This window comes from Ptiloglossa arizonensis, chromosome 2 (genome assembly GCF_051014685.1).
Source record: "Ptiloglossa arizonensis isolate GNS036 chromosome 2, iyPtiAriz1_principal, whole genome shotgun sequence".
NCBI lineage: Eukaryota > Metazoa > Arthropoda > Insecta > Hymenoptera > Colletidae > Ptiloglossa > Ptiloglossa arizonensis.
Genome location: NC_135049.1, coordinates 6,210,432 through 6,237,266, shown reverse-complemented (window position 1 = coordinate 6,237,266; position 26,835 = coordinate 6,210,432). Strand labels below are relative to the sequence as shown.

At 31.5% G+C, this 26,835-nt stretch overlaps 1 protein-coding gene across 14 annotated transcripts in view; it reads right to left on the bottom strand.

The window, feature by feature from the left end:
- Dnc (phosphodiesterase dunce) overlaps positions 1–26,835 on the bottom strand; it is a 621,682-nt gene that overhangs the window by 102,158 nt on the left and 492,689 nt on the right. The window contains exon 1 of one of the 14 annotated variants that reach the window (XM_076327453.1): positions 6,813–7,158. The exons of the other annotated variants lie outside the window; for them this stretch is intronic. Coding sequence (XP_076183568.1) covers positions 6,813–7,006 — 194 coding nt within the window. The 5' untranslated portion in view covers positions 7,007–7,158. Of the gene's footprint in view, positions 1–6,812; positions 7,159–26,835 lie in introns of those variants that run through there. 14 annotated transcript variants of the gene reach the window in all.

Here is a 26,835-nt window from a genome sequence, read left to right as displayed (position 1 = left end):
AAGACAACATCGAACGTGTCATTGGTGAAATTGATCCGAGTTTGTGCGAAAACGTTATGAAAAATGTTGGGAAAAGGTTGGTGGTCTGTAAAAAAGGCCAGGGCGGTCATCCAGAAGATATCTTCTTCCATTATTAACTCTCAAGTTTGCACTTTTAAATAAAAGAAAAAGTATCAAGAATACTTAAACCGTTTATGTTCTATTCAAGAAGTAAATCGACCGGTGATGATTGGGACACCGTTTAGAAGCTATTCGGTTTTTCCAATTCATAGCTATTTAACTCAAGTTGGTCGCAGTAACCAAACATCCCTACTATTGACAGTAGGCCTACCATGAGATACGAATGAAAGAAATAAAATAAACTCGATAACCAAGCGTGACAGTTACGCAGCCTTGCTATAATTAGTTGAAAGCAGTACGATTCCAAAAATGAGTCAGAAGAGTGAAAATTAAGGGAAAGATCTGCGCTTGAAGACGATGCATGTGATTCGACAAACTGTTGCAACAAGTGTTTCATTTCGGAGTGCAAACTCACGAACAAGATATGGGGAGCAATCGTGACGTTTATCTGACACGGCCAAGCCTGAACAGCTAATATTAGTTGTCGAGCCGAACCAATAACAAAGAAGTGATTAAAAGGCACTTCCGTTTTGTAGCTGCCGCGCCTGTAACACTGTTACGTAAGAAGCGTTGTTCTGCATTGAGTAATGGTTAAAAGTAACACGATCGATCAACAAGGGCTGTGCAACCTCGATGTAATCCGACCGAGAAATTTTCGTGGCGAAATGCATTGCTTTCGTTGAAAAAAAATCATTTTCTGTTCGAAGAAAATGAAAACCGACTGGAGAAAAAAAATTCTACAACTGTAGCAAAATATGAAAGTTGCTATCATCTTAAAAGGCAAGGTCCAGTCGAAAAGTAAGCTTGCAATAAAATTTATGTTTGAATTAAAATAATGAAAGAATCATTAATTTTTTTACTGCTGAATTAATCAGCGATAGAAGCAGCCTGTATGCTGAATTAATTTCACAATTTTTTTTTCATTATTATATTCGTGAATACATGTTAAAATTGAATACAGAAGTAAAGGATCTTACAAAATTGTAAACAAAAATTCAAATGTCTATATACCTGGTGTTTTACATACCTTGAATATCTAGAATAATATTATTACAACTATATTATTATTATAAAATTTTAATTCTTGTTCATGATTGTCAAGTGTTCGTCCTTTTCGATCGGTTTAAAGAAAAAGTAATTCGAACAGTATGACAAACACGTTTTCACTAAACAAAAATTTAGCCTTTTTGTTAACTAATATAATTGCTCTCCTTCGTATAAATGACAAAAGTTTCTAATGAATTCCTCTTTCAGTAGTATTATTATTGCTAAGAAAGGGTTAACTTTAAATCACCGAAAATCCTTTTTCAGAGACTCGAAACTATAACTCGAGATCGCAATGCTTCCACGCTATGATTACTAGTATATTTCGTAGGATCATGAGAGTGAATAGTGTTCTCCATTTGCATGTAATGTGTTCTTCTTAGTGAAACAGATCGTCTCTATTTCTCACTTTTTATATAGAGAAAGCTTAATATTTTGCCCTGATGAATTTATTCCTTGCACTGCAAATAACATAGTAAGTAAAATGAACGATTATCAAATATATACCACACGGTAGTAATTATTGTCGGTGATTTCAACAAGTTGGTAGATAAACAATGTCGACAAAACTTGGTGTCGGTGAAAACATTGTCCGTGAAATGATTGTCAGTGATAAGAAAATGAATGTGTAATTAAAAAGGTTAAGTAATTCAGGAACAAATGGCGTTCACAGAAATGGACAAAAAGTATCCATTTAATATGAACTTCTGAATCGACTTTGATGTACCTAAGGTGAAATAAAGACAAAAGATCATTTCAAACCAGAGTATTGTTTCGAATTTTTGCAAAAAAATATTCGACGCATTTATCCTCCATTTCAATTTCGTCACATAGATATAGAATTGTACCGAAAAACTGAATAAATGTTGTAGGTCAACTTCAACGTCATAACATATCGCAGTTTGCATACAACTGGTTTTGACTAGTAAAATAAATTGTCTCTGTCAAGGTGGATTTGGAGACTTTATACGTCGATTGGACATTTTTTGTCTATTTCTCTAAGCACTAGATCCATAAATTCCTCTGTCTCTTCTTTGGATCACCTAATATACTCTCATAGTATTTTAAATATATACAATTTTAAGTAAATAATATTTTTTACTCTCAAATCTCTACTTTGGTTTGAATTAATGAAGATTTAAGGGAAACGTGCTTAGTTTCGACATTCTTCGTCTTATTTTTAATAAACTATACATTTTAAATTAATTTATCGATGATGGAAACACTGTAATCATTACCAACACAGAAATCCTAGCGATTAAGTTTTCTAAATTTTATGGACAATTTTGTTCTCATTTCGTAAGTAAAAACTCGTACAATAGTTTGAGGACCTACAGTCAAATTCTCGAACATTGATAACTTGTTCCTTGAGAAATTAAATAAAAAAACAAACTGTACTTTTATAAAAAGCTGAAACATATTAATAGTATTGTAATATAGACAAGAAATAGTACCCAGAATTTCCAACCTATTTACATTCAAAGAAATGAATGCAAAAGAATAAATCGTTAATTAGAACATTTACTTTATTACTTCTATTTACTCTATTCTATTTGTCGATCTCGAATATTATTGAATTTTGTTCAGTCAGAGATTCAGTTTTGCGAAAACTTTGATAAATTTTTCTGAACAAACAAGGAAGGATTAATTAATAGTAATCGACAGTTTAATTTCATTATCGGAAATTGGGCGAAACTTGTGCGGAAAATAACATCGATTATCGACCCATCGGTGCATGCGTTGCATATTCAGCGATTGGAGGCGTTTCGTTGATCGCGACAGTCTTGCATTACAAACGAGGATTGGTCATTTACACGCACCAGTCCCTTTAATTCTCTGTTCCCGTACACTTTTCAGGAAATTACGCCAGGGATGTCCGATTCCAGCTGCGTGTAGATTTCACGTAATCGCTGTTGCACACGCTTGACGTTAACGTGACAGTTGAATCTGTGATATAGATCTCTTAGAATACTACTATATATAGAAAGAATTGTAACGAATTTTTAATCAATTGATTTTTGCCAGTCACAGATATAATAATTTTTCGTAGAATAATGATAAATAATTTATATAATTATTGTTGACACTAATGTTTTAACCATGGTTGTAAAATACAATATGGAGTTGTGCAATCACTTAGAATACTAATAATATTTTTTCACAACATTTTGAGAAACTTCTCACGAACTGATTTCTAGGGATTGTTAACGTAATCATTTTTTGTACAATAATTTACAAACTATTTGAATAATAATTTTAAAGTATATGGGGTTGTAGGATCTAGTGTATGATGCAATCATGTTATGGAGGCCTATGGCAACGCAGCACTGTTATTTAACACGGCCATATCGTGCTACAGATTATACAACATTACACGCATTATAACTATCATTCAAACAGTCGCATTAACTATAATGGTACAAATTATTGTACAAGGAATTGTTCATCAACGGTAGTGGTTCCTATTAATCTTTTAACTGCTGCGCTCGAATGTGTTCAAGTGTGAGAAATATTATTATACTACCCGAACTCTCAAGTTGAAAAAAAAAAAACACTGAATATATATGCTTTTCGTGGACAATTATCTAAGATTGTTTATTTCGTTATTTCATTTTTACATATACATGCAAATATAATTGTAAAAAATAAAGTGTGAAATTAATTCAACATACAAGTTTTTCTTATAAATTACATATAACATATTCTCTCTCGATATAACGTCACGTGAATTTCACTGAAATTAAAATGTGCTATTAAGGAAGTCAATCGCAGAACTTGTTGGAAATTTATTTATAATTTTAATTTTCCTTATTTTCCTGTTTATAATGCTCCTTCCTTATTTTTAACTCTTTTGGAAGTATTCGCTTTATTAATATTGTTAAATCTCTTTTAGATAATAAATATTTAAGTCATTCGTTTATGTTGTTCAGCTAGAATTATTAATAACTTCCTTAAATCATAGAATTCAAATACAAGTTTATGTATTTGAACAAGTTCTTGCATTATTTTAATCTCTTTAAGACTGAATTATTGTCTATAAGATAAACTAAAACTGACCGATATCGTGACCCATGACATCTATCAAATTTGTAACGAAGTTTTCGTGTAGTATCTATTAGAAAAATAATATGAAATAATGTTTTCTTTCCCCAGAGTAATACCTTTCAAAATTTTTTTAATCGCTGATTTACATACATCATCTCGTGTATAAATTGTATATCAACGTTTGAAAAGATATAAGAGTTTCTGGAATTTGATGCAGTTATTAGATATATTAGAACCTCGAATAACTGAAGAAGTCGAAGAACATAATACATTCACCGATGTGCGTGTTTGTGTGTGAATATTGTACAATAAACTTTTATGCTTGCACTAAAACATTGTCATTTGATTCTCCGTATATCCCCTCCTCCTAACAACTGCCTTTTATTCAAGACACTGTTGCATTCATATAAATAGTCAAAGTAATACATTTCCCAAGACCTTGTTGTACTTGAAAACAGATACTTTTCCTAGAAAGAAAATCACAAAATTCCATTCTAAGAAAAGTTGAGTGTCCTCAATTATAGTTGAAACTAACAAGATAACGAAAATTGTCCGAAATATTTTTCGTCGATCGTCATTAAGTCCAAGATCTTAGTGTAGAGGGTGTTCCAATCATCACCAGTCGATTTACTTTTTGAATAAAATACAAACGGTTTAAGTAATCTTGATATTTATCTTCATATTCAAAAGTACAAACTTGGGAGTTAATAATCGCATAAGAAACCTTCCAAATGGCTGCTTCGGTTTCTTTTTAGGGACCGCCAATCTTTTCGAGGAATTTCGCATCTGGTTAGATGACATATGTCGAGTTTCGGGTTAATCGGTCCGAGATTTAAAAAATAGCGCGAAATTCAAATCGACCGGTGATGACTGGGACACCCTGCATTTCAAAGCAGGTGCTTTTCCCAGAGAAAAAATCAGAAAATTACATTCTAAGGTTGAGGGGGGAGGAGAGGCGAGTTCCTCGATCATAATTGAAACCAACAATCCAGATTACTAAAGGTGCCCGGATTATTTCTCGCCGATCGTCGTTAAGTCCAACGATTCTCCAGCGAACAGTAAATCTCCCTCGATCGTGAATCGTTGTGCCGTGATTAAGGTAATTGCGCGCGACTGTATCCGCGCGTAGAGCGAGGCTCGAGTCTCCCTCCGTCGACTAATTAAACGGAATCATCAGTCGGACCATTATTTCGAGCTCATTTCCTAATGGATTCTTTCGTTAACGGAAATGGCAAAGGCTCATTTGACCGCTGAGTTAAGGTTCCAGGAAAAGAGGAGCTCCGGATAACTGGCCAGTGAAACGCAACGCAAACAGAATTTGCATTAACTTTCGGGCGCAGGTTTCATCCGGGATCCTTCTCTTTCACTTGATGGTAACTCCGAGAGAGTCGACAGAGGATTAATGGCGATGATCAAAGGTTCAATATGTACACAGCAAGTGAGATCGATTCAATATCTAACTGTAAACACTGGTCTGCGATCAAACGGAGATAGGTAAATTTTTTAACTACATGACAAATTTTGAACAACGAATAAAAGGTCGACTACTTTCGATTCGTTATTTCATCGATAAAAATTACTATTTTAATTCAGAAATTAAATTATATTTCACAATCAACGAATGAAAACTTGTCTTGATAACTGTTCGGTAGAATAAACGTACAGAGTTACTCACTACCCGCCGTTTTTATTTCTAATTGTATTATTCGAATCAAATATTACCCATCTCTGCAATCAAACAGTACTCAACTATATAACCATTTCAGTTAGCTTCTAAACGATGAAGAAGATCGATGCTCTTCGAAATGATCTGTAATTCTCAATAATTCCACGTTCTCAGGATTTTTATCTTCTCGATATGCAGCGAATCTGCAAACTGGAACAAGCTGTAGCTCTTTTCCAGGCAGATATATAAGAAATTGATATCACTGTTCAAAGTCATCATTTTAAATGTATAAATTAAAGCTCGATATTATAAAATGCAAATTTAATTACAACAACGGTTTTTTCTGTAACTGTTATTCAGTAATCTTGGATGATCTTGAACTGTAGATAGCTTAGTGTATATTTCTAGAACAAGTCTCTGATTGAATTTCTTTAAAAGAGAAAATAAATGACCTTGAAACACATGTCCACCTGGAATCAAGTATATTTCATTGCACTACAGTTCCCTGGAAATGAATATTTGTCATAAATATTCTTATCTATCGTTAAAAATAAACAAGTTATCCGAATAACCTGTCTTTAAGTGTATACTCGGCGTTAAGTTTTAATACAGATACATTTGTAACGATTATTTAACCAATCCCGTATAGTATCGAATGGGCATCGAGACTTGTGTACATACATGTAAAAATAGTAAGAACTAAATCGTTATGAAACAACAGCTCCGACAGGAGAAACGTTTGCGATGCTTATCTCAAATGGACATCAATTCTGTTTGATTCTGTTCGATAGCAGTTTATAATTTATGACTTGTTATCGATAATACTGAGTCGATATCATCCCCATTAGTACCACGTTGATCCGTCAAGATGCAGGTATTACACTCTATCTGATATTCTTATCAGTCTTGTTCTTGTTAGTCAATCTAGGAAACTTACGGGACGGCCACGTAGACCAATTTAGGGTGCGGCTTCGTTCTTGATAGCGTTGACACGCAACCACTATGCCTTCTGAACGAAGACAACGGAAGTGTCACTCTCATCGTCCCCGAATCTCTGCGTGCCAATCTTGAGGAGACCTCGTGAGGCACGAGAATAGTGTAGTCGTTCATGTCGACGTCAATAGTTCCCATTGGAAGTAATTCTCCATCGATAATTACGAACGACCCCTTCACATATCGCGTCACTCACATTTCGTCTGTATTCGATAGTTGAAATGCTTTTTTTAATCGAAAGTTAGAAATTTAGTAAGCACTCGACAAATAATAATTATCCTTTCGATCTCAAAAAATCGAAACAGCCTCTATGTAAGAATTAAAATTTAAAAACTCAATTTTTTATTCACTATTAGAAGTATTTCAGAAAATTCATTAAGTTTATTTCGGGTTTAGTGTTTAGGAAATGTTCGATTTACGATTTACCCTTTCGACTTTGTTTCTGTAGAATTTTTAATGCCTCAAGTACATATATAACCAGGAATAAATTCTTGCCAAAGACGTAATCGTTTAGCTGAAATGTCAAGATAGACTGACACGAGATATTTATTTCTGAGCATAAAATTCGAACGATACTGAATACGTAGGAAATACGTAGGAACGATAGGAAAAATGAACATTTAAATGCAATATCTGAAATGGGATCATAATAACGTTACAACGTAGCATGTACAATAATACCAAAGGAGGCTTCCGTTTCTGTAATAGTAATCTTTGATGTGTGGAGAAATCGCCGAGGAAAAAGAATAACGTGATACACCAATGGAACAAACAACTTCTCCACGTCTAAATCAATTTCTTCGGAACGAATTTCCTCGAGAAAAAAAACTGATTGCTTTGTGCCCACAGAAGGGCACAAGGAGGAAAGGAGAAAACTGTTTCTCCTTTCTATCTGGAAAAAAAAATAATACAGAAAGTCTCAGTAGACAGAGGGTGAACGAATTTCAACTTGCAATCAATCATACAAGTCTGAGACAAAGTGCAGTCAATTCGTTAGTTTGAAAACTAAACTCAAAAGTATGTTGTATGTTTGTCTTAAATTACTTAGATCTAAAGCAATAATTGTAACAACGATTAAACTGTAAATAGAATAAAGGCTCTGGTGGCATGTTTGATTCGACAATTTGTGCGAAAAAAACAGGCTTGAAATTTAAAAGTGCAACGAAGAGTGGTAAATTTAAAACTGCTGCAGAACTGCTTATTCTTACAAAGAAGGACAAAGAAAATATTACTATAATCATCGTTTTTCGAATCATTTCTTTATGTCGTTCCGAGTATTTTTTTAAATATTTTTAAACATCTTGAATAATTTTATCTGGAGAATGAAAAAAAGAATCGAGATCCACCAAAAACGAGGTCGATAGTATTGAAATATAAGCATAACCTTGGGGATGATCTTTTTCCCATAATTATACTCGTTGCTTCGAACAATTTAACTTCGCACTGAACAATTTTTGCATTTATTTTCTATCGAAACAATCCTTCATCGTGAGAAACAGAATATATGGTAATAAAACATACAAAGAATGAAGGTGCAACTGAATCGCTATTTCTGAATCTAACATTAAATTTTTCGAAAGGTGTTTATTTTTTATTCAGTAAATTTAATAAATATTATTGTTTCTTAGAAATGTTTCATACTTTCTATATTACTGACAATGCATAGGGTGTACGTAGATTTTTGTGTTCGATTGTATACTTGTGAATTCGAATCGGAAAAAACATTCAAAATGTAAGAATACATTCAAATCATCGATTTTAATTCAAACGCGTTATCTATGCGTTTCAATCTGAAATAGGGAAGCCAATTGCGAATTTATGAGTAGATTTTTATTTATTAAACGCCGTAAAAAAAATTATAACTGCACAAAAATGCCAATCTTGTATCTACATCCTGATATCACGAATAGCATGAAAATTGTCCAAAACGAATTTTCAAGGGAATTTGTTTTCGTGAAGAAAAGTTGAGGAAATGAAAGCGGAAAGTAACTTTTATGGATGAGGTCGACGCGAAAATTACGGTGAGTAATTGTAAATGGAAAAATCGAGAGAAATGTTCTATCATTTTAAATTCAAATCGGTCTTGGCACTACTTCTTTGTCAACAGATAAACTGAACAACGTGTTTTAAATAGATTCATTGACGGCAATGTTTTAAATTTTGTTTCAAAAGAATTTCATACTACATTTTCTTTACCCTCGAAAATTCTTTTGCCTCGAACATTTGTATTCTTTGATTACGTCTCCGTGGAAATTCATTTCTCATGTTTCAAAATGCGTCTTTCGTCAAATATTAAATATTAAATCGTTTTATTCTATCGAGGAAAGTATTGCATAAAACAAAGTCTCTTCCACTGAGAATGTGTTACTATAGTCAAACACAATTGACTAAATATTTAATTAACCATCAGGTACCATTAAAAGCCATGCAATGCAAGAATAAATAAATCAAGACATTCTCAACATCGATAAGTCAAATTTTGTAAATGACAAACTGTTTCGATATTAGACATTATATTTTACTATTAAAAATAAACATCTATTTTTATTTTTATTCGAACAGAAACAATTGATTAAATTTTATATTTAATAACACACACACGTATATATATTTTCATTCCAATAAAGAACAATTTCGAGTACTCTTTAATAATTTCCAACCGACTTGTACGTTAATTTATCATCTAATCAATTAGAACTACCAATTAGAGCAGCGTTACTTTTCATTAGAAATATATTCCATGAAGTATTGGACCGTTTTTTAAATAAAATGAATACTGTTTACAGGACAAAACTAAAGGGAAGATTAGCATTTATTCGTAATTGAAGAATAAAAACAAATTAGTAGTCTGACACACCCTCGCGCTCTTACTTACAGATTAAAAAAAAATACATACAAGACAAAATTCTTTTCCTTTGCAAATAGTTTCCACAAAAGTGATGCAAGAGTTTACCAAATTTTCTGCAATGAAAATTCCTCACTGAAATTTCTACCTGAAGAAAGAAGCATAGCTTCTAAAGAGCAACGTACAAAATGATTACTCTGGTTTTAATTCTCTTCTTGAATAAAAAAGGCCTGTATGAAACGTGTTCTCCCATAAAAAGGATTTAGCGTGAAACTAGGACACCATTTTCCAAAAGGAGAGCTTCTTTTTAAAAAAGTATCTCCGTTTCATCGATCAATATACTCCTAAGGGTAGTACGATGTAAAAGCAATTTAACTCGACGGGAATTTTTTATGGTTTCGAGTTATTCAAATTGTATCGTGAAAAATACACACGTTTAACATAAAAATGTACATTTTTTTTTTTCTATTCACTATTGCTTCTAAAGGATTCCTAAAGAACTCAAAGTAAATATGAAAATGCGCGACAAAAGAGTCGAAATAAAGCGAGTGAAATAAAACAGAAACACGCGAAACATTCGTAAAGCTTTACGAATTTCATTATTCGTCACTTTATTCTATTGTGGGGAGCATTTTTCCACACCAAACACTTTTAGCCGCAAATAAAATAAAGACGGATAAATTGTATTTGAAATGAAGCGACGAATGAACCAATTTCATTAATATTTTCAGTTTGAACCTATGATATGTATATATATATACGTTTGAACCGAGAAGGAAGTGATAGTTTAAATAATATTGCTGGAAACGTTGCCAATTTTTAAAGAGGAATGTATATTGATGGAGAAATGAATTTTCAATCGAAATAAAACGGACATGAAAGTATGAATCGAAAGGTAGTTCAGAATTTCCTTCTGTTTTTCCTTTAAATGTTTTGAAACATATGCAGAAGTTCCACTGAGGTGAACAATATTCTTTGATACTGAAATATGACTTGAATTCCTGTGTGAGAAAGTTTCGCAACTTCTTTGTGATCATTTTTCACGTGTTCTACTTCAGGTTTGCTTTGAACCGTGATTAATCAGAAACTCCGTAGAAATTTCCTGATTCGTGCTTAAATCGAGAAAAATGTCTCTACCATTGCCTGGGAAATGGTTTTTGGAGATACATTGCTGATTGGACACAAAACACGTGCACCATAGAATGACACGAATCGCTTCTTTAATTCACCTGCATGCAACGCTACAAAACTATGTAACATGCCATAAATCTGTAATACGAACAAGTTTTTGAATAGATGTATAGAGATGTATAGAGCAATATAGAGTATTGCAAAGATGTATAGAGTACCATTCAGTGTACCATTTCATTCGTATGCAACAATTTTGTCCTATTTATTTGACAGAAATGATTTTGAATACACGCGAAATAGAACTTCATTCATCCCTGAGAATGTAAATATTTACAGTAAAAGATCTTACAATTAAATATTAATTAATTTTCAAGAGAGGTTGTCGATGTAGTAGTAAAGAAAACATTTATATGTCTTATGACAGAAATGGCAATGTATGAATATATTTTCATTTACAACTGATGCTTGTTTTTTAATTTTAAATCAACAACTTATCCTAAAGGCAAATAATGTATAATTGCAAGATTTTTTGCTAGTAAAATAATCACAGGACAAGAAGAAACGAAATTTAATTAAAAATTAGTGAATACGTTATTATATCTTTGTCAGAGTATTGTCGGTGGATCTTCTACGTTTTCCCGATAAAAATGAGTCTAAGCACATTTTCATGCCAATTATTTTTAATTATACGAAACTGCAAGTTCCTCAGAAATATAAATAATATAAAATAAGGTCGTGTTTGTATTCATTTTCACCGAGGAAGCATCATACATCCATTAAGAATACTGTCTGTCATGCATCATGACAGACAAATTTTAACAGACAACTGTACAAATTTTAACTGTCATTATTGAATAATTCGTCAGTCGTCAAATTTTCTCTTACTAATTTACATAGGTCTAGAAACAATGCAATTTAAGAATTGCATAGACACGAATAAAATGGGTAGCTCTGGTAGAAAGGATTTCTCTTTAAAACTGAGAAAGTAATGAAAACGAAATACGACATAATTTCTAACAAAAATTAGCGTTTGGTAGTTCACAGGATTCCCTCGCGAGTGAGAATCAGAAAAGTCAGCAACACAAAACGTTCACGATTAGAACGTCATTTTTAAGATACAATTGTTGGTAAAGTGATACGAAAATAGAAAAATACCGATAATCGTGGAAAAAATAACAGTGTCAATAATATTACAATCAGTAGCTAAGAATGTAGCATCAACCAAAGTCTCAAAGAGTCTTGACTCATTCTTACGTAATTTTGCAACATGCTACTATTATCTTCCTAGTCTCCGAGTTTCGAGATGAGAAAGATTTACAATAACAAGACTACGCTGCTGTTAAATTTTGAATATGTTTCATTAAGTTTCTATATTCGTATATAGAAATGACAAGAACGAATGAAAACTAGTCTTCTTTAACACTAGATTTACCAATCAGTTAAAATGATTGATTCCAACTGCCTCCATAATAAAATTTACTTTAAATTCCATGGCATGTTTTCTGAAGGACTTATGATTTTCCTATTGCAACGTATGTGATCAATTTTATAAATTCTTCTTTTTCCTCATCGATTGATTTTCTTTTAGACATATATATATATATATATATATATATATATATATATATATATATATATATATATATATATAAGGAAAACTTAACATTACGAAATCTGTCGGTAGTTCTAGTGTTAAGATGTAATTTCCTCCTCTGATGGCAGAGAGGGGAGTAGTAGCCGAAACTGAAGGAAGAAATCTTCGTTTACCGTGAAAATCGTCGACATGGGGGAAGAAGGGAGATTTACATAGAAATGGAAAAAGTTCCAGGTGGTCTGAACTTTGGCTTAAAGAGCGTCTACGACAAGAAGGAGGCGTGCTCGAGGTAAATTTGGAACAGCATCGTGGGGGACCGTGAAAGATTAACAGCTCGAACCCTTGACAGACAAATGGAGCCCTGGTGAGATACGGAACGCGTTGTATTAAAATTAGAAAGCGTGTAACGGCTTTGCTTGCGATTAGAAGCCAAAGTCGAGATCGTAATGGATAAAAGCAGCCTTTATGACTTGGCTAGGTACGAAAGCCTATGAATAACGTGTACATAATCTATATTCTAAGGAAATGCTTTCTGAATTAAAGTTACATTTACGGTCGCTATCTTTTCGCGAATTAGAAACGTCGAACATCTCTTTCTTGATTTTCCATGCTGAGATTTCTTTGTCGTTGGTTCTTTATTGGAATATGCAGGTGCATTATTTGTAATAATAAATATACCAAACAATTTTGCACTCAGAGTGCAAAAATTGGTTTTGACTAGCTTATCTCCTTGCGGAATATTTCTTACTAAAGGAATTGTTGATTATTTTTTGTTCAGGTCTCGAATTAAATTTTCTGTGTTGCTTAATAGACGTTTTATAATTGATTAAAATAAAGATTCTATGAATCGTATTACTATGAATAGTTATGAATAAATTTATTCTACATTTTATGTGTCTTATCTTATTATTTCAATTTCTACCTATACTAACAATTTCTGTCCAGTTAGAGACTTCATGACTTATTTTTCTGTAGAGAAATGTGAACAAGTTTAAAAATCTACAAGAGTAAAGATTCTACGATTTGTCGCATAATAAAAAATGAGAAAAAAATCTCTATTCTAATACAGAAGACCTTTTATTTTCTATTTTGATGAAAAGATACATTTTCTATGAATAAAATAATAGAGTGAAAACAGAGAATCTATGGCTTCCAAATCTTCCATTTGATTTGATAGATATTCCTTACGTGGCCCTAAATAGAGATTTTATAAATAATTGTACTATATCTACCTGCAAATATATTCTCCTTGTGTCTTATATAATTCCAAAATAAGCCAAATTCAAGATTTATCCTACTATAAAGAGCTCTAAATAATATCTAGCCAAAGAAGCAGATCATATAGATATCTTATCAGTAGACAAAATAAGAAAATCTATAATTAACTTTACTAAGAATAGTATCTTCCACAAGAGACATTTTTTCCCCACTATGCCTTCAATTAAATTCTATATTTGAATGAATATGTATCTTTCGAATGGATGAAAGTAGAGTTCCTGTAAAGTGTCTTATTATGAAGACTATGAATTACTATATCATGAATAAGAGCTGTGATAACATCGTAGTGAGATCATCAACCACTGCTTCCAATATGTTTACTTAAATTCATTGTTTCCATAAGTAGAATGCCATAACGCCAGACAATAAATGTTACCATAAACACCATGGAAAAAGAATGTTCAATCATTTCTGCCGGAATTCAATTTTTCTTTGGCTCAGTAGACAACCGTGGAAACTTTATAAGTCACATTATTGTCAATCATTTGTAGTATTTGTCACAGATATAATAAGCCAAGCTTTTTGCAGGATCTGAGTAACATTCTTTATTTATGTGAATAAAGCACTTCTAAAAATATAAAAATAGAGATTCCGCGATTTATTTTATTATGCTGAACCGCGAATAACCAGTTGTAAAAAGGATAATAAGTTACACAATGGCTGGAAGTAAATATTCTATTTATATAAATAAACATGTTAGAGGCGGTTGAAAGCAGATACTAAGAATGTGAACAAATATATTTGAAATGGACATAAATAGGATAGAATAACTTTTTGCAAAAGAAATGGTTGACAGTACTTCTGTGTTTTGAGCCAAATCTTTTTTTAAATCTTTTAAAATTGAGAGTTTTCTGTTGTAATAAATTTTATCGATTACTTTGAATTTTTGTAGAATTTGATATAATTTTGTATGAAAATGCTATATGATGTTAAATGATATTGAGTGAAATTGATTCCTTTAGTGAATCTAATTAATTATCGATCACAATATTCGTATTCAATTAGAACGTTAATGTTTAAATTCCACTTCTTCCACGAATTATTTACTACTTGTTCTAGATTAAATGTATTGCATTTCTTTCCATTTAAATGCAGTCTTATTTAATTATTTATTACATGCAGTGTTACCTACGTCAGAGAAGATTATTGGAAGTGCTTTTTCGGTAACGATTGGAATGCAATATTACGATTCAAATTTCAGCTTGACTGATTGCCTTATCGTTTCATTTAATTTTCAATACACAATTCTCAGAAAACTAATATTAGAACGTATGAAGCCATTCTATAATCCTAATAAATTTTATATAATAGTTCTATTAAAGTGTATTTAAATTTTCATTTTTCATTTGGTATTCCTATTTCAACTCAAAGTCTTTTTTGTCGTTGATTTCGAAATTATTGTTGTGATAATATTACTTGTTTCGGTCGTCGAGGCGTTTAAGATCGGAAATTACAACCGAAACATGATCGATAATTGTGTCGTTGATACGTCCTAGCACGATACCCTTCGATCAGCGACCAGTGTTTGCATAGATACGGAAATCTACCAGAATCACTATCGACGTGAGTGTCGCGAGACAAGATGCGATAACAAAAAAATTTTTACAACATAAAAATATTGCAAACTTCGTTGTTCAATCGTTGGTCATGTGGGAATTTTCTATTTTTTATCCAGCATACCTTGAAAGGGTTGTTAATTATACACGATTTATTATTGTATATATTATAAGTATTTAGATTCATTGGCATAAGTGTCATTATTTTAAAAGTTAATACTATTTTTTTCAAATTAATCTATGTATTTTCTTTTGAATTATTTATGGCGCAAAATTTATTATTCAATGCCTGTATAATTATTAAAATTTATTCACGTAAATATGTTTAATGTCGATACTGTTTTGCATTAAATCATGCACTGTTAATATAATAATTATACTTATCAATTCTATCTTTAAAATTCTTACAAGTTTCGTTTGTAATACTTTCTTAAATATTTCACTGAAATTCGTAATCGAAAATTGTAGTAATAATAGAAGTCACATTTTCATATTGACATAATATCTAGAAAACATTTATCGAACTTCTTCAGACCAATTGCTACTATGTGTATTTTGAAATTGTTTGCACTGATTAAATTATTGCACAATTATAACTATACAACACTCAACGAATCTTGGTATTTAAAAAATTATTTAATTAACCGATGTTCCACTGATGAAGGTATTTCTCATATAACCATGTAATAACTATCATTCGTTTCAAATACATGTATTTTTACTCCAGTATTCTGAATTCCTCGAATCGATAAGTATTGATGAGCCAGCATATTTCGCTTGAAGTAAGAAAAATATTTATTTCCATTTGTAGAATGTTAAACCGACATTTTCGCGAATATTCTTCGTAGTGGTGGTGTAATAATAATAATAACAGTGTCGTTTATCTCGACTGTGATTGAACGTGAAATGAAAGTATTTATTCACTTGCCTCCCTTCTCTGATATTTGATTTACCCTTTTGCTTCGTTTAACCCCTGACGTGATGACTTATAGAATTGTTAGTCGTTAAGAGAAATTACGTTCCGCTATGCGTTACGAGGAAACGAATACGAAGACTTTTACTATTGCTCGTTTTATTATCGTGATAAATAAAAGCAATTTGACTTTAATTAAATTTTTTAAAAATTATGGCACACAAGAGGGAAAAATGTAAAATTTCTTCTCAATGAATCGATTTTATAAATTTTCTAGATGAAAATTTAGGTTCTACGAATTTTTCATTACTTTTACATACGAATATTCTAATTCCGTGTTGAAAACTGATATCGAAACGTAAGTTTTCTATAATTTGCATATAGTATAATAGGATATCAAATTATCAGTCATGGTTTTTTTGAGAAATATTACTAACAATATTGCACGAAACGTACAAATTAGAAATGTGGTCATTTAGAATATAGTGTTATACGAGTATCCGATTTTCAATTAATTAATTTCTTACTTCGTTTAATTCTTAAAGTGGGAAATACAAGAATAAAATTGAAATTTTCTAACTATAATGTTATTCAAGGAGAAACACAATGTTATTTGTCAAGAAATATTGATGAAACAGTGAATCAACATTTGAACAACTCTACAAGTCTTACTCTCTCGTTAAATTAAACACAAAATTTTAATTAAAACTCGTGCCGGAATGTAAATAACGTAATGTACCAATGTCCAGAATAATCCGACAGGAAATCCCGCCTTAAGAAAACATTTCCTTTTTCCTGATTTTTCATCAAACTAACGAATGAAGTAAATAAAGAACTTTATTCCAACTAAACCTTCCTGGAAAAAAAATCTTAGAAAGTCTGTCGAAAGGGCAAGTACCAAACTCTTGATTACTCATGAAACAGAATCAAAGATAAAAACGAAACTCGCGGAACATCTTGCTAATTCCAAAATTCTTCAAAGAATTTTGGATTCACTGCGAACTGCGTTCGTCTTTAAAAACAGCCACCAATTTTTCATTAGATCATCACCAATCACTAGTTAAGATCACCGCCTTTGGATCGTTCGATTTTCTTCTTTCTTCAAAAAGCACATCCCGCTCCTTCCAAGGTAAACAAAAAGGAAATAAAAGTCCACACGTTCCTTCCTCGGAGACTATTTGTAATGAAATTAAAAGTGACAGAAATTAAGACACTCGGGCCAGCTCTGTTGATAAACAATTGTACTTTTCACGAACTCTGTATAGTTCTGGCGCGTGTCCTGCAGGAAGGACGCCGGCATCGCTCACGCGCAGAGCGAAGAACGATCCTCGTCGGTCGCGTGTCGGCTGTGAACTGACTCTGAGTACGCCTGAGGCTGTTGCTTATACGTGGCTACAGGTGTGTGTACCTATGTGCCGCACCAGGGACAACGTTCGAGTAAATATTGAAATTTTTCACGATTCGAGTATCGAGTATCGAGGGTGGGATTTAGAAGACGACAGAACGTTGGTTTACAAATAAGTGGTAGCCTGGAGACTGAAACCTTTGCTTTTTACTCGATCGTTATTTCGATGACTATTTTCAGCTTTTACGGGACCATCCGCCCTCTATTACATTTCCAGGAACTGTTGTTTGCAATAACTTTGGGAAGATATGGTATAAACCGTGAAAGTATTTTGGTGCCAGTTATGGTATTCGTGAGTATTAACCGTGATAGTGTTTTGACATTAAGTAGTGTTATGTGCAGTGTTAATTGATCGTTACTTGGATGACTATTTTCAGCTTTTACAGGACCATCCAACCTCCGTTAAATATCCAGAAACTGTTGTTTGGAATAACTTTGGGGAGATATGGTATAAACCGTGAAAGCATTTTGGTGTCAGTTATGGTGTTCGTAAGTATTAACCGTGATGTTGTTTTGATATTATTTAGTGTTATGCTGGTGTTAATTACAGCATTATATAAATATTAACAGTAGCGATAGAACGTCATCTGGATGTAGGTGGTACTCTGGAAACTAGAAACATTGATTTTTGGTTAACTATTACTTCTTGATGACTAGTGTTATTCGACTGAATCTCTACTTCTATCGTTTACAAGACCAACCATTCACTCTTGTCTATAATTCCAGAGGCTATTGCTTGGAATAATTCAAAGAGATGTTAACTATAACGATAAAATGTTATCCAGATAAGTGGTAATTTGGAAACTGAAAACATTGGTCTTTAGTTGACCATTGATTTGAAGTGTTAACTGGAAGTTTTCATTTTGAGATTTGTTCCTACTACAGTTTTTACAAGTTCCAAAAACTACTGTTTGCAAAAATTGAGATATGCTGTTCAACGAAATGTTTCTTCGCGTTAACTGAGATGTCCTAATTTTTACTTCTACTTTCTACATTTAGAAGTCTGAGTTCAAATTTAGACGAAGTGTGAAAAACGTAATTTAACTAATTATAACGAGGAAAGTGGCTTTGCAAACATTGCTGTATTCCAAATAGAAAAAAATGACCTAAGTTATTTAGATGCAAAATACTCGTTCGCTGTCAGTGTTGCTGTTAGTTTTGATAGATATAATATCACTCTTGTAGTCTTGAGGTTTCACTTACACGACTATCCTTATGTTACGATTATCTCTTTTTCTTACATACATAGGTCATAACAATTTATTCCTCGTAAAGGTATGCCCAAAAATTAGTAGCTAATAGTTCAATCAAATCAATTAATTTTGTACACGAAGTGTAAGATTTATGATGTGTCTGTATTTTGTTGTAGTTGTTATTAGATTCAAGATACGAATAAAGGAACTCAGATGTTGAAAAATAACTATCGCATAATTAATTGATGACAATTTTTACATTTGTTATTAGTTAATAATTGGATTACAAGCCAATGATTTTTTTTAATTATTAAATGGCAAATAAAGATTAAATCGTGTCGAATATTGTTAATTGTGAGCTATTTCTGAAGAGTAAAACAGCGGACATGTCTGAGAATGAAGAAACAACATTGAATCTATCGTTGTTGTGAAGATGAAAACTTGCGTCTGTTAAGAAGACGTAAAAGATATATCTTTATGGGGGAAGTTTTCGAATGAGACCACTTACTATTTACTTCGTGGTGGAGATAACACAGCAAGCATGAGAGACGGATAATAAAAAGTTGAACGTTTATATTTTTCTGTGGAAAGTAAAACGTATTTAATACGCGTGAACCATGCATGAATAAAAAATATGCACATGTGTATGATTATTATAGACATTGACATTTAGAACATTACTACAGTTTCATAGACTAACAACAATATCAGACTAAATCACATTGTTTTATTTTTTCCTAGAAAAAAATATATTTCCATGAATAATTGTATTCCTTCCTTAAGTTAAATATAAATAGTAAATGTTCTTCGCAATAGGAATTCCCTAATGAAATTAACGATTACTGAATACAGCCTATAAACCGTTACAGATATAACTGCAAGCGTAAAACTGTGATTGCAATAGTGAGATGTTTGTGTTTTTCATAGAAGAAAGGAACATATTTAAAATGTCTGAATCGAGACATTCCCCTACACTTCATTTTCAAGTTATAAATTCAAATTTGTAAATATTATTTGATGTAGTGTAAGATACTTTCTTGCTAGATATTATTATGAGATGCACTTCTTCGAGCATCAGAAATGATTCTTTTATGAAATTATTATTCATAGATAATTCAATTGAAAGATTCATGAAGTGGTGAAATCTCTGACGTCAAGAATTTTACAGTAAAATGGAACTACGTACAATTTACGTTTCATGTATTGAAACAGTTACTAAATTGGCTGAAGCTATAAACCTAAATGCATCAATGAAAATTGTAGCAATTCTCGTTAAGAGAGCCTCTAGCTGACACCACGTGATTCATAAGTATTAATGAAACGTAGGATCAAAGTTTTATTCCTTTACCATTTCTTTCACAATGAAATTGTTTATCAAACTTCATATACTTCAATACCTATATTACTATAAAATAAGAATCAAAATTTATTCCTTCTATTGAAAAAGTTTCGTATAGAGAAATATAAAAAAATGTCTCTTAATATATTAATGTATTTTAATATATTAATGAAAACTAAATACATACGCATGAGTTACACTTTTACATAGTCGAATAATTAGAAATAGAAATCTAAATCTACTAATTCATTAATTTTCTTCCAATGAAAATCTTTTACATATTTAATAATCCACAGCCTTAATAATTATTACAGCCCAGTATAATTATTACAATAACGATTATAATGAAAATTACTACCATTTATATTATACAAGTTAAACATATACAGTACATTAATGATAAATAAATCTTTTATAATTAAAATTCATCAAGTTTCATATATTTTCGATGCCGGTCTGAGCAATAAGAATCTGAACTAGTAACAATTTAACAGAACGGAGAAATCACGATTTAAATTCTGGTTAAAGTCACCAAGGAGTATGTTTTAAATTTTCCTCGACTTGCATAAAAGAGACAATCGTATTTCTTCTTTCTGGATTTGAAATTAAATGGAGATGAACGACGTTCAAAGAATCAGGATTGAAGCAGTTCAAGTGACAAGTTTGAACCGGTTTCTATTCGATGTTTTATCGATTCGAATGATCCGACTAAATTGGAAGATGTGGAAAGCCATAGACTCGGTTGATCGTGAAGAAAATGAACGTGTCACGCTCGTCTAATTGAGCGCCGCAGAAAATCCTTGTCAGGGTATTACAAATGCCATTACACAACATACCGTTCTCCCAGAAACATTTTATTGGTTAATAACACCAGAATTATAAGAACAGCTACTGTTTAAGAGGAAACTTTCTTCTAATTTAGAAAATTTCATTGAAACGGACGTATCTTCGAATTACTTAAAATCGTCCAAGTTACTTCGATAAATATTTATACGATTTTTACTTTGTATTTGTACGGAAAAAGAACTCAAGTTCGTTATCAATTACTTTTCTTGGTCATCCAGAGCATCGATAAATTAAAAATATTATTAGTTCGATTCTCCCTAAGTATACAAACTCTACGTTTCGTTCATATTTCTGAACCTCTTCAGGAGTAATCATTGAGTAAACATATTGAGATTAATACGAGTTACTTAATTATATAAGATAGAAACAAACATCAAGTCGAGGTATCTTGGAAAAAAACTGAAAACGATCTAACTCGTAAAAATTTCTTTGATATTGAAAGCTCAAATAAGTACGAAATTTTTCGAAAAAGTTTCTATTGTTTAATATTTTATAATTAGTAGCAGCTGTGAAGAAATATATACACAGTATGGCCCACAATGAGTGAAAAATAAAACAAAAACACAAAATAAAAATGTGTTCTTTGACGTTTTGTTTTCACAAAATTTAATTTTGAAAGTGCCTCACGCGCGCATAGGTTAAAATTACATAGAACTAAGAGTGTACACTCAAAATCTATTCTTTCAAAAATAAAATGGTTAATGAAAAATACTATTCTACGTATTTCAACTTTTGCCTGTGGAATAGTATATTGTTCGGTGGCACAATTTATTGACAGATATTTAAATACTTTTGATTTTCAATTGATGTAAAAAAGGAACATAACTGGAGTATTATCGAAATTGAAAAAATTAAATTCTATTTAAGTATTCTATCAATAATGGGCCAATTAAATTGATTTCTGACGTGTCGATAGATAATAAAATTTTCAAAGAATTTTCTAATCGTTGGTTCGACGAATCAATATAACTCATTTCACACTCACGTAAGTTTTTCGTTTGCTACAAGGTGGAATTAACCTTCAAAGGTTTTATGATTATTAACACCGGGAATTTAATTTCTCTCGCGTGTTTTTGCGTTACGCATTCATTTTTGGAACTTCATTTTCCGATTTAAAGCAGATTATTTATCCGACGATGCTTTAACAACAGTAATTTTAATTAAATTCTACCGTTTCAATTTCAACTGTAATCGTAACAGGAGGGACGAAACTTCATGAGTGAAATTTCATAGAATCCCGAGAGATATATTTTGAATTTTAGCAAGGAAGGAAATTCCTAACTGAATTCTGAATCGTACGAAGCAAAGAAAAGTAGAGACTTGTTTCTGTCGTAAATAAATTGTAAAAAAATATTATACTTGGAAAATACAAGAACGTTTCCAGATTATAAAATTTGAAAATACGAAAACATACGAATGTTTTAACGAGGATGTAAACTTTGCTCAAAGACGCATCGATCGTCACTGGTTGAAATTACGAGTTTCCATGCATTTTCCTTATTGGAAAAATCGAAAACAGTAGCGTGTTCGCAGTAGTGCGAACAACGAGGTTCGCACAACTACCCAAAATAACAAGACGTTGTGGCTATCGTAAATCCCAATGGTGACTTTTATACGAACTTTCGTATATATCTAATTTACCACTCGTTTTGTAAACCAGCGCGTTTTCGGTCTGAAAGACAAAAGCAAGGAATCTGAAGTGCCAAACTCGGTTCGTCTAAAATTCTAGATGATCAACCTTTGCCTAATCTTATCAGGAAGATAACCATTATAGTTGTGACGAAGTATCTCGATTAAATATTGGCAAAGTTGAGTCGTGGAATATTACGATAGGGTTCTTTTTACCGATGAGAGACACTTCAGAGATGAATTCAACTTTTATGGATAATAAAAAGATCTTCGATCCTTTGTATCAGTTGCGAGTATTTCTATTTCCTTGACCCTACTTAACAAGCTCTACTTAACAAGCTGAACCAAATCGTAATAAAACGAATTGGCCATTTGCTCATTTTTAATTATGCCACAAGCTATTCCCTCAAGAAATTGTGTTATAATTTTTCACAGTTCTGGGAACCACGTAATTTTAAATTTTAGTTATTTTTGTTTCTGGATTTTTGCTTCTTAGTTTTTATATTTACAATAGATGTTATACAAGTATCACTTAAGTGTGTAATATAAAGGAATTGGTATTGAAAATTAATATTAAATAACTGAAATGTCGATACCTTAGTTTCTAACAAGGCACACTTTAGTATTGAATTGTTTGAGTACTATCGGTACATAATCGTGTTAGGCTCATCACTGGTTAACATTGGTATTTTCCTATTGGTAGGTCTACATGCACTGATAGAAAATATGTAATAAGCTAAGAAAATAAATTTACAGACTTTAAGGGTATATATTACTCGTTAAACTGAGCAAGAAATGCGAAATATAGATCATTAATAAATAATATAGAAAGTAAAGGGCCTGAATGAGAGTCTCGAAGAACTCCAAATTACGTATTAATACAAAATGAATATGAACCAATTACTCGAACAACTTGTCTTCGATCAGCTTGAAAGCCATGACAAAATTGAGTTACAAAGACCAAAGGAGGAGAAATTTTTTTTAAATTCAGCAAATATGGTACTACCAACACTTATGTACTATTGTAAAAAGCAGGTATTGTGTGTTTGGTAGGATAGAAGTAGACCAAACTATCACAAATCGTAAGCACAAATGAAATTTTATCTTTTTGAAAATACTGTAACCATTTGAAAGTGTGGAACCTGACAGTTTTGGAAAATTATATTTCCAGCTATTAAAAAGCTCAGATGAAATACGTACATTGTAAACTACGGTAAAATAGTAAGTAAGTAAATTAGGTTGAGAAATATTCAGCTACCAATATTACTATTGCATCAAAGAACTGTTAGTATAACTTTTTCACCGGTAACTATTTACTTTCAATAATATTGATAACTCTAAAAGTAATGTTATCCTTCGATAATCAAAAATGGGTTATTTTGCAACTGAACGACAGTAGAAGGTTCTCGTGTGTGTTTAACAACGAAACAATTTTAAAAGTTAAATCAGGGAATCTTTGGCCATCTCTAATAATATATTTTCCTATAGAACTCTTATTATGATTTTTTGAGTAACTATTTATTTTGACTAATATTGGTATAGAAATTGTTAGTGTTTGTCGAAAATATTAATTTATGTAATGAAAAAAAGTGAATTTAATGAATCGATAATTCGCGTGCAATGAGAATTTCTAACTGCAATAGAACGAATGAAGCACTTGTTCCATTATTTCACTATCTTTTGTTTACCTTGTACTTAAAATAGATTTTTTTACAATCCTGATAATACTTTGGATTTGATATTTTATTTACTACCGAGCTTAGTAACAACCTGCATTTTTTAAAGCCGTAATCTTAACACAGAAGTACGATAAAGTACTGCCAACTATGAAACGAACAGTTTTGATTTCAAAATGCAACTGCAATACAAATATCAAAATTATTAACTTCACTGTCTCTCAGATTGTTTACTTCTGCTTAGTTTATTCGACAAACCATATATTTTCATTATCAAAAAGTCTGTCAATTTTAATTTTACTGGTTCATTTGTTAAATACTTATTTTTTACTGATCGTTGAAAGTTTGACTTAAATATGAATATACTAGTAACGGAATATTTTTCTTGTATATAAATTCAGCCAATAACTCCATGAATTCGTTTGTACAGAGTGAGTCAATAAAAACTGTTATCTGATATAGCTTGTTATCTACTAAATTGATTAAAAAACGTTTTGTACGAAACATACTGTATATATTTTAGAAATGTTTCAGAAATAATTTAGAAATTCTACAATATTCACTAATGTTGCAATAACATTTTAGAACTACGTTAGAAACCATATAATAATCTGATGCATTGAAAAATGCTTTAAAAGTGTTTAAGAAATATTTCAGCAATATTTTAAATGATGAAATATTTTGCAAACAATAATCAAATCAATTCAATACAAATTGTGCTCCGAGAAATTTACATTTGTAAAATTGGTCCTACTTAACGACTTTTTTAGAAATTTCCAAAAATGTGATAGTAAAGTTTATTATATGTTAACAGTACAATCAAACGTGATGATTAACATAGAAATGAACTTGAATTCATAAATCAATAAACACTTTGTACAACCAATCGATATACAGGACCTTCAAAAGATATGCAGCTGGATTTGTACAGTTCATTTAGGACAAATAAGTGAAAAATAAATAATGTACTTAAATCCTCCAGTAAGATTACTTGGATGTTTTACATCCACAACAATTTCAAATTTTAATAACTTATCAGTTCACATTCTCACTAAACTAAGTTCAGTAACTGCATTTTGTAACGTAGTGAGTCATTTGCCATAATTTGACTATTTACGTAGTCGTTATATTATTCATTTTAAAGTATTTGTCAGCTGTTTGAACGTACTATATCCAGCGACACTATTTACGTAACATTCTTCGTAAATAAAATCATTGAAAAATTTACAATCTAATTGTTCAAATTATTCGAACATTCATATATAAACGTTGCAACTATCAATGGGCGCATTATTTTGCTACCATAAGAAACTAAAACTAAAAAGTATAACAAAACTATATGAAAACTTTCTTGGAAGATTTAGTTAAGGCTCTAATAATAATATTCGTGCTAAACTCGTCAATATTTCTACAAACTTTAGGTATTTGTTACCAAATATTCAAAAATCCATTAAAAACTGATATGGCTATCACAAGTTTGGAACATCAGATGCTGATTGTGTAAACAATGATGGTTGAGAAAATATTCTTGATGTCAGTTATTTAAAGAACAAAATTAGAAAGTTAAATCATTGTGCCTGGAGTGCAATATTCGTGCACTGTTACTTGCGATAATTGTTCTGACAAAGAAAGAAATAGAAATTTATCAAATTTTATCGAACTTCTGACATGTAATTAATTTGTAAACCCCTTTGTCGAACTTGTACAACTCTTTTATCCTTCGTAATATTTTCTTTCTCCAGTAAATTAAATTTCAGTTCTTATATTTTGTTTTATTTCTATTATAAAGTATCTTTCGTTATCAATCATTGATAAATCGCCATAACGCAAGTGGATCGTACACGAACTATTTGCAAACATTACAGAAGAGATGTAATAGTATTCTGTGCAATGCATTCGTTTTACTTTACACGCTGTTTTTATTTTAAACATAGTTTTACAATTACCAAGCTGAATGTTTCACAAGAATGGTTTCTGGGTGAGTATTCTCTGCAATGCATTCGTTGCACTTTATACGCTGTTTTTATTTCATACGTAATTTTACAATTACGAAGCTGAATGTTTCACAAAAACAATTTCTAGATGAATATTGGCTGTGTTACTGTGTGCAACGCAAGTTGTTGAAAGATTATCATCTATGAAATATGTAGCCTAAGCGTGGGCGTGTTAATAAGCAGAAAATGGATTGTAACCCTTGATTTCTTACGGAGATGTGAAATATGCCCAATAACTAACAACGACCTCACCTCGTAAGAGAAGTCGTCGTCTAAGGGGAATTGTTAATAACATCGACTCGATTTACGTCGAGAAACAGTAGCACGTCCAAGTCAACGTGTTCTGTGCAGATGTGGATAAATTTATGGCAGCTACCGGTAATAAGTGAGCGGTACTTAATGTATGACGAGTGCGTGGTCGAAAAACCTTCTTAATTTCTTCGGTGGGATGACCTTTGAGTTTAGTTATACTAGATTTGTAAAATATTCTAAAATGGCGTAGTAATTGTACAAGTTTGATATGATAATTATTTAAATGTAAGCCAAATATTCAAAAATCCATTGAAAA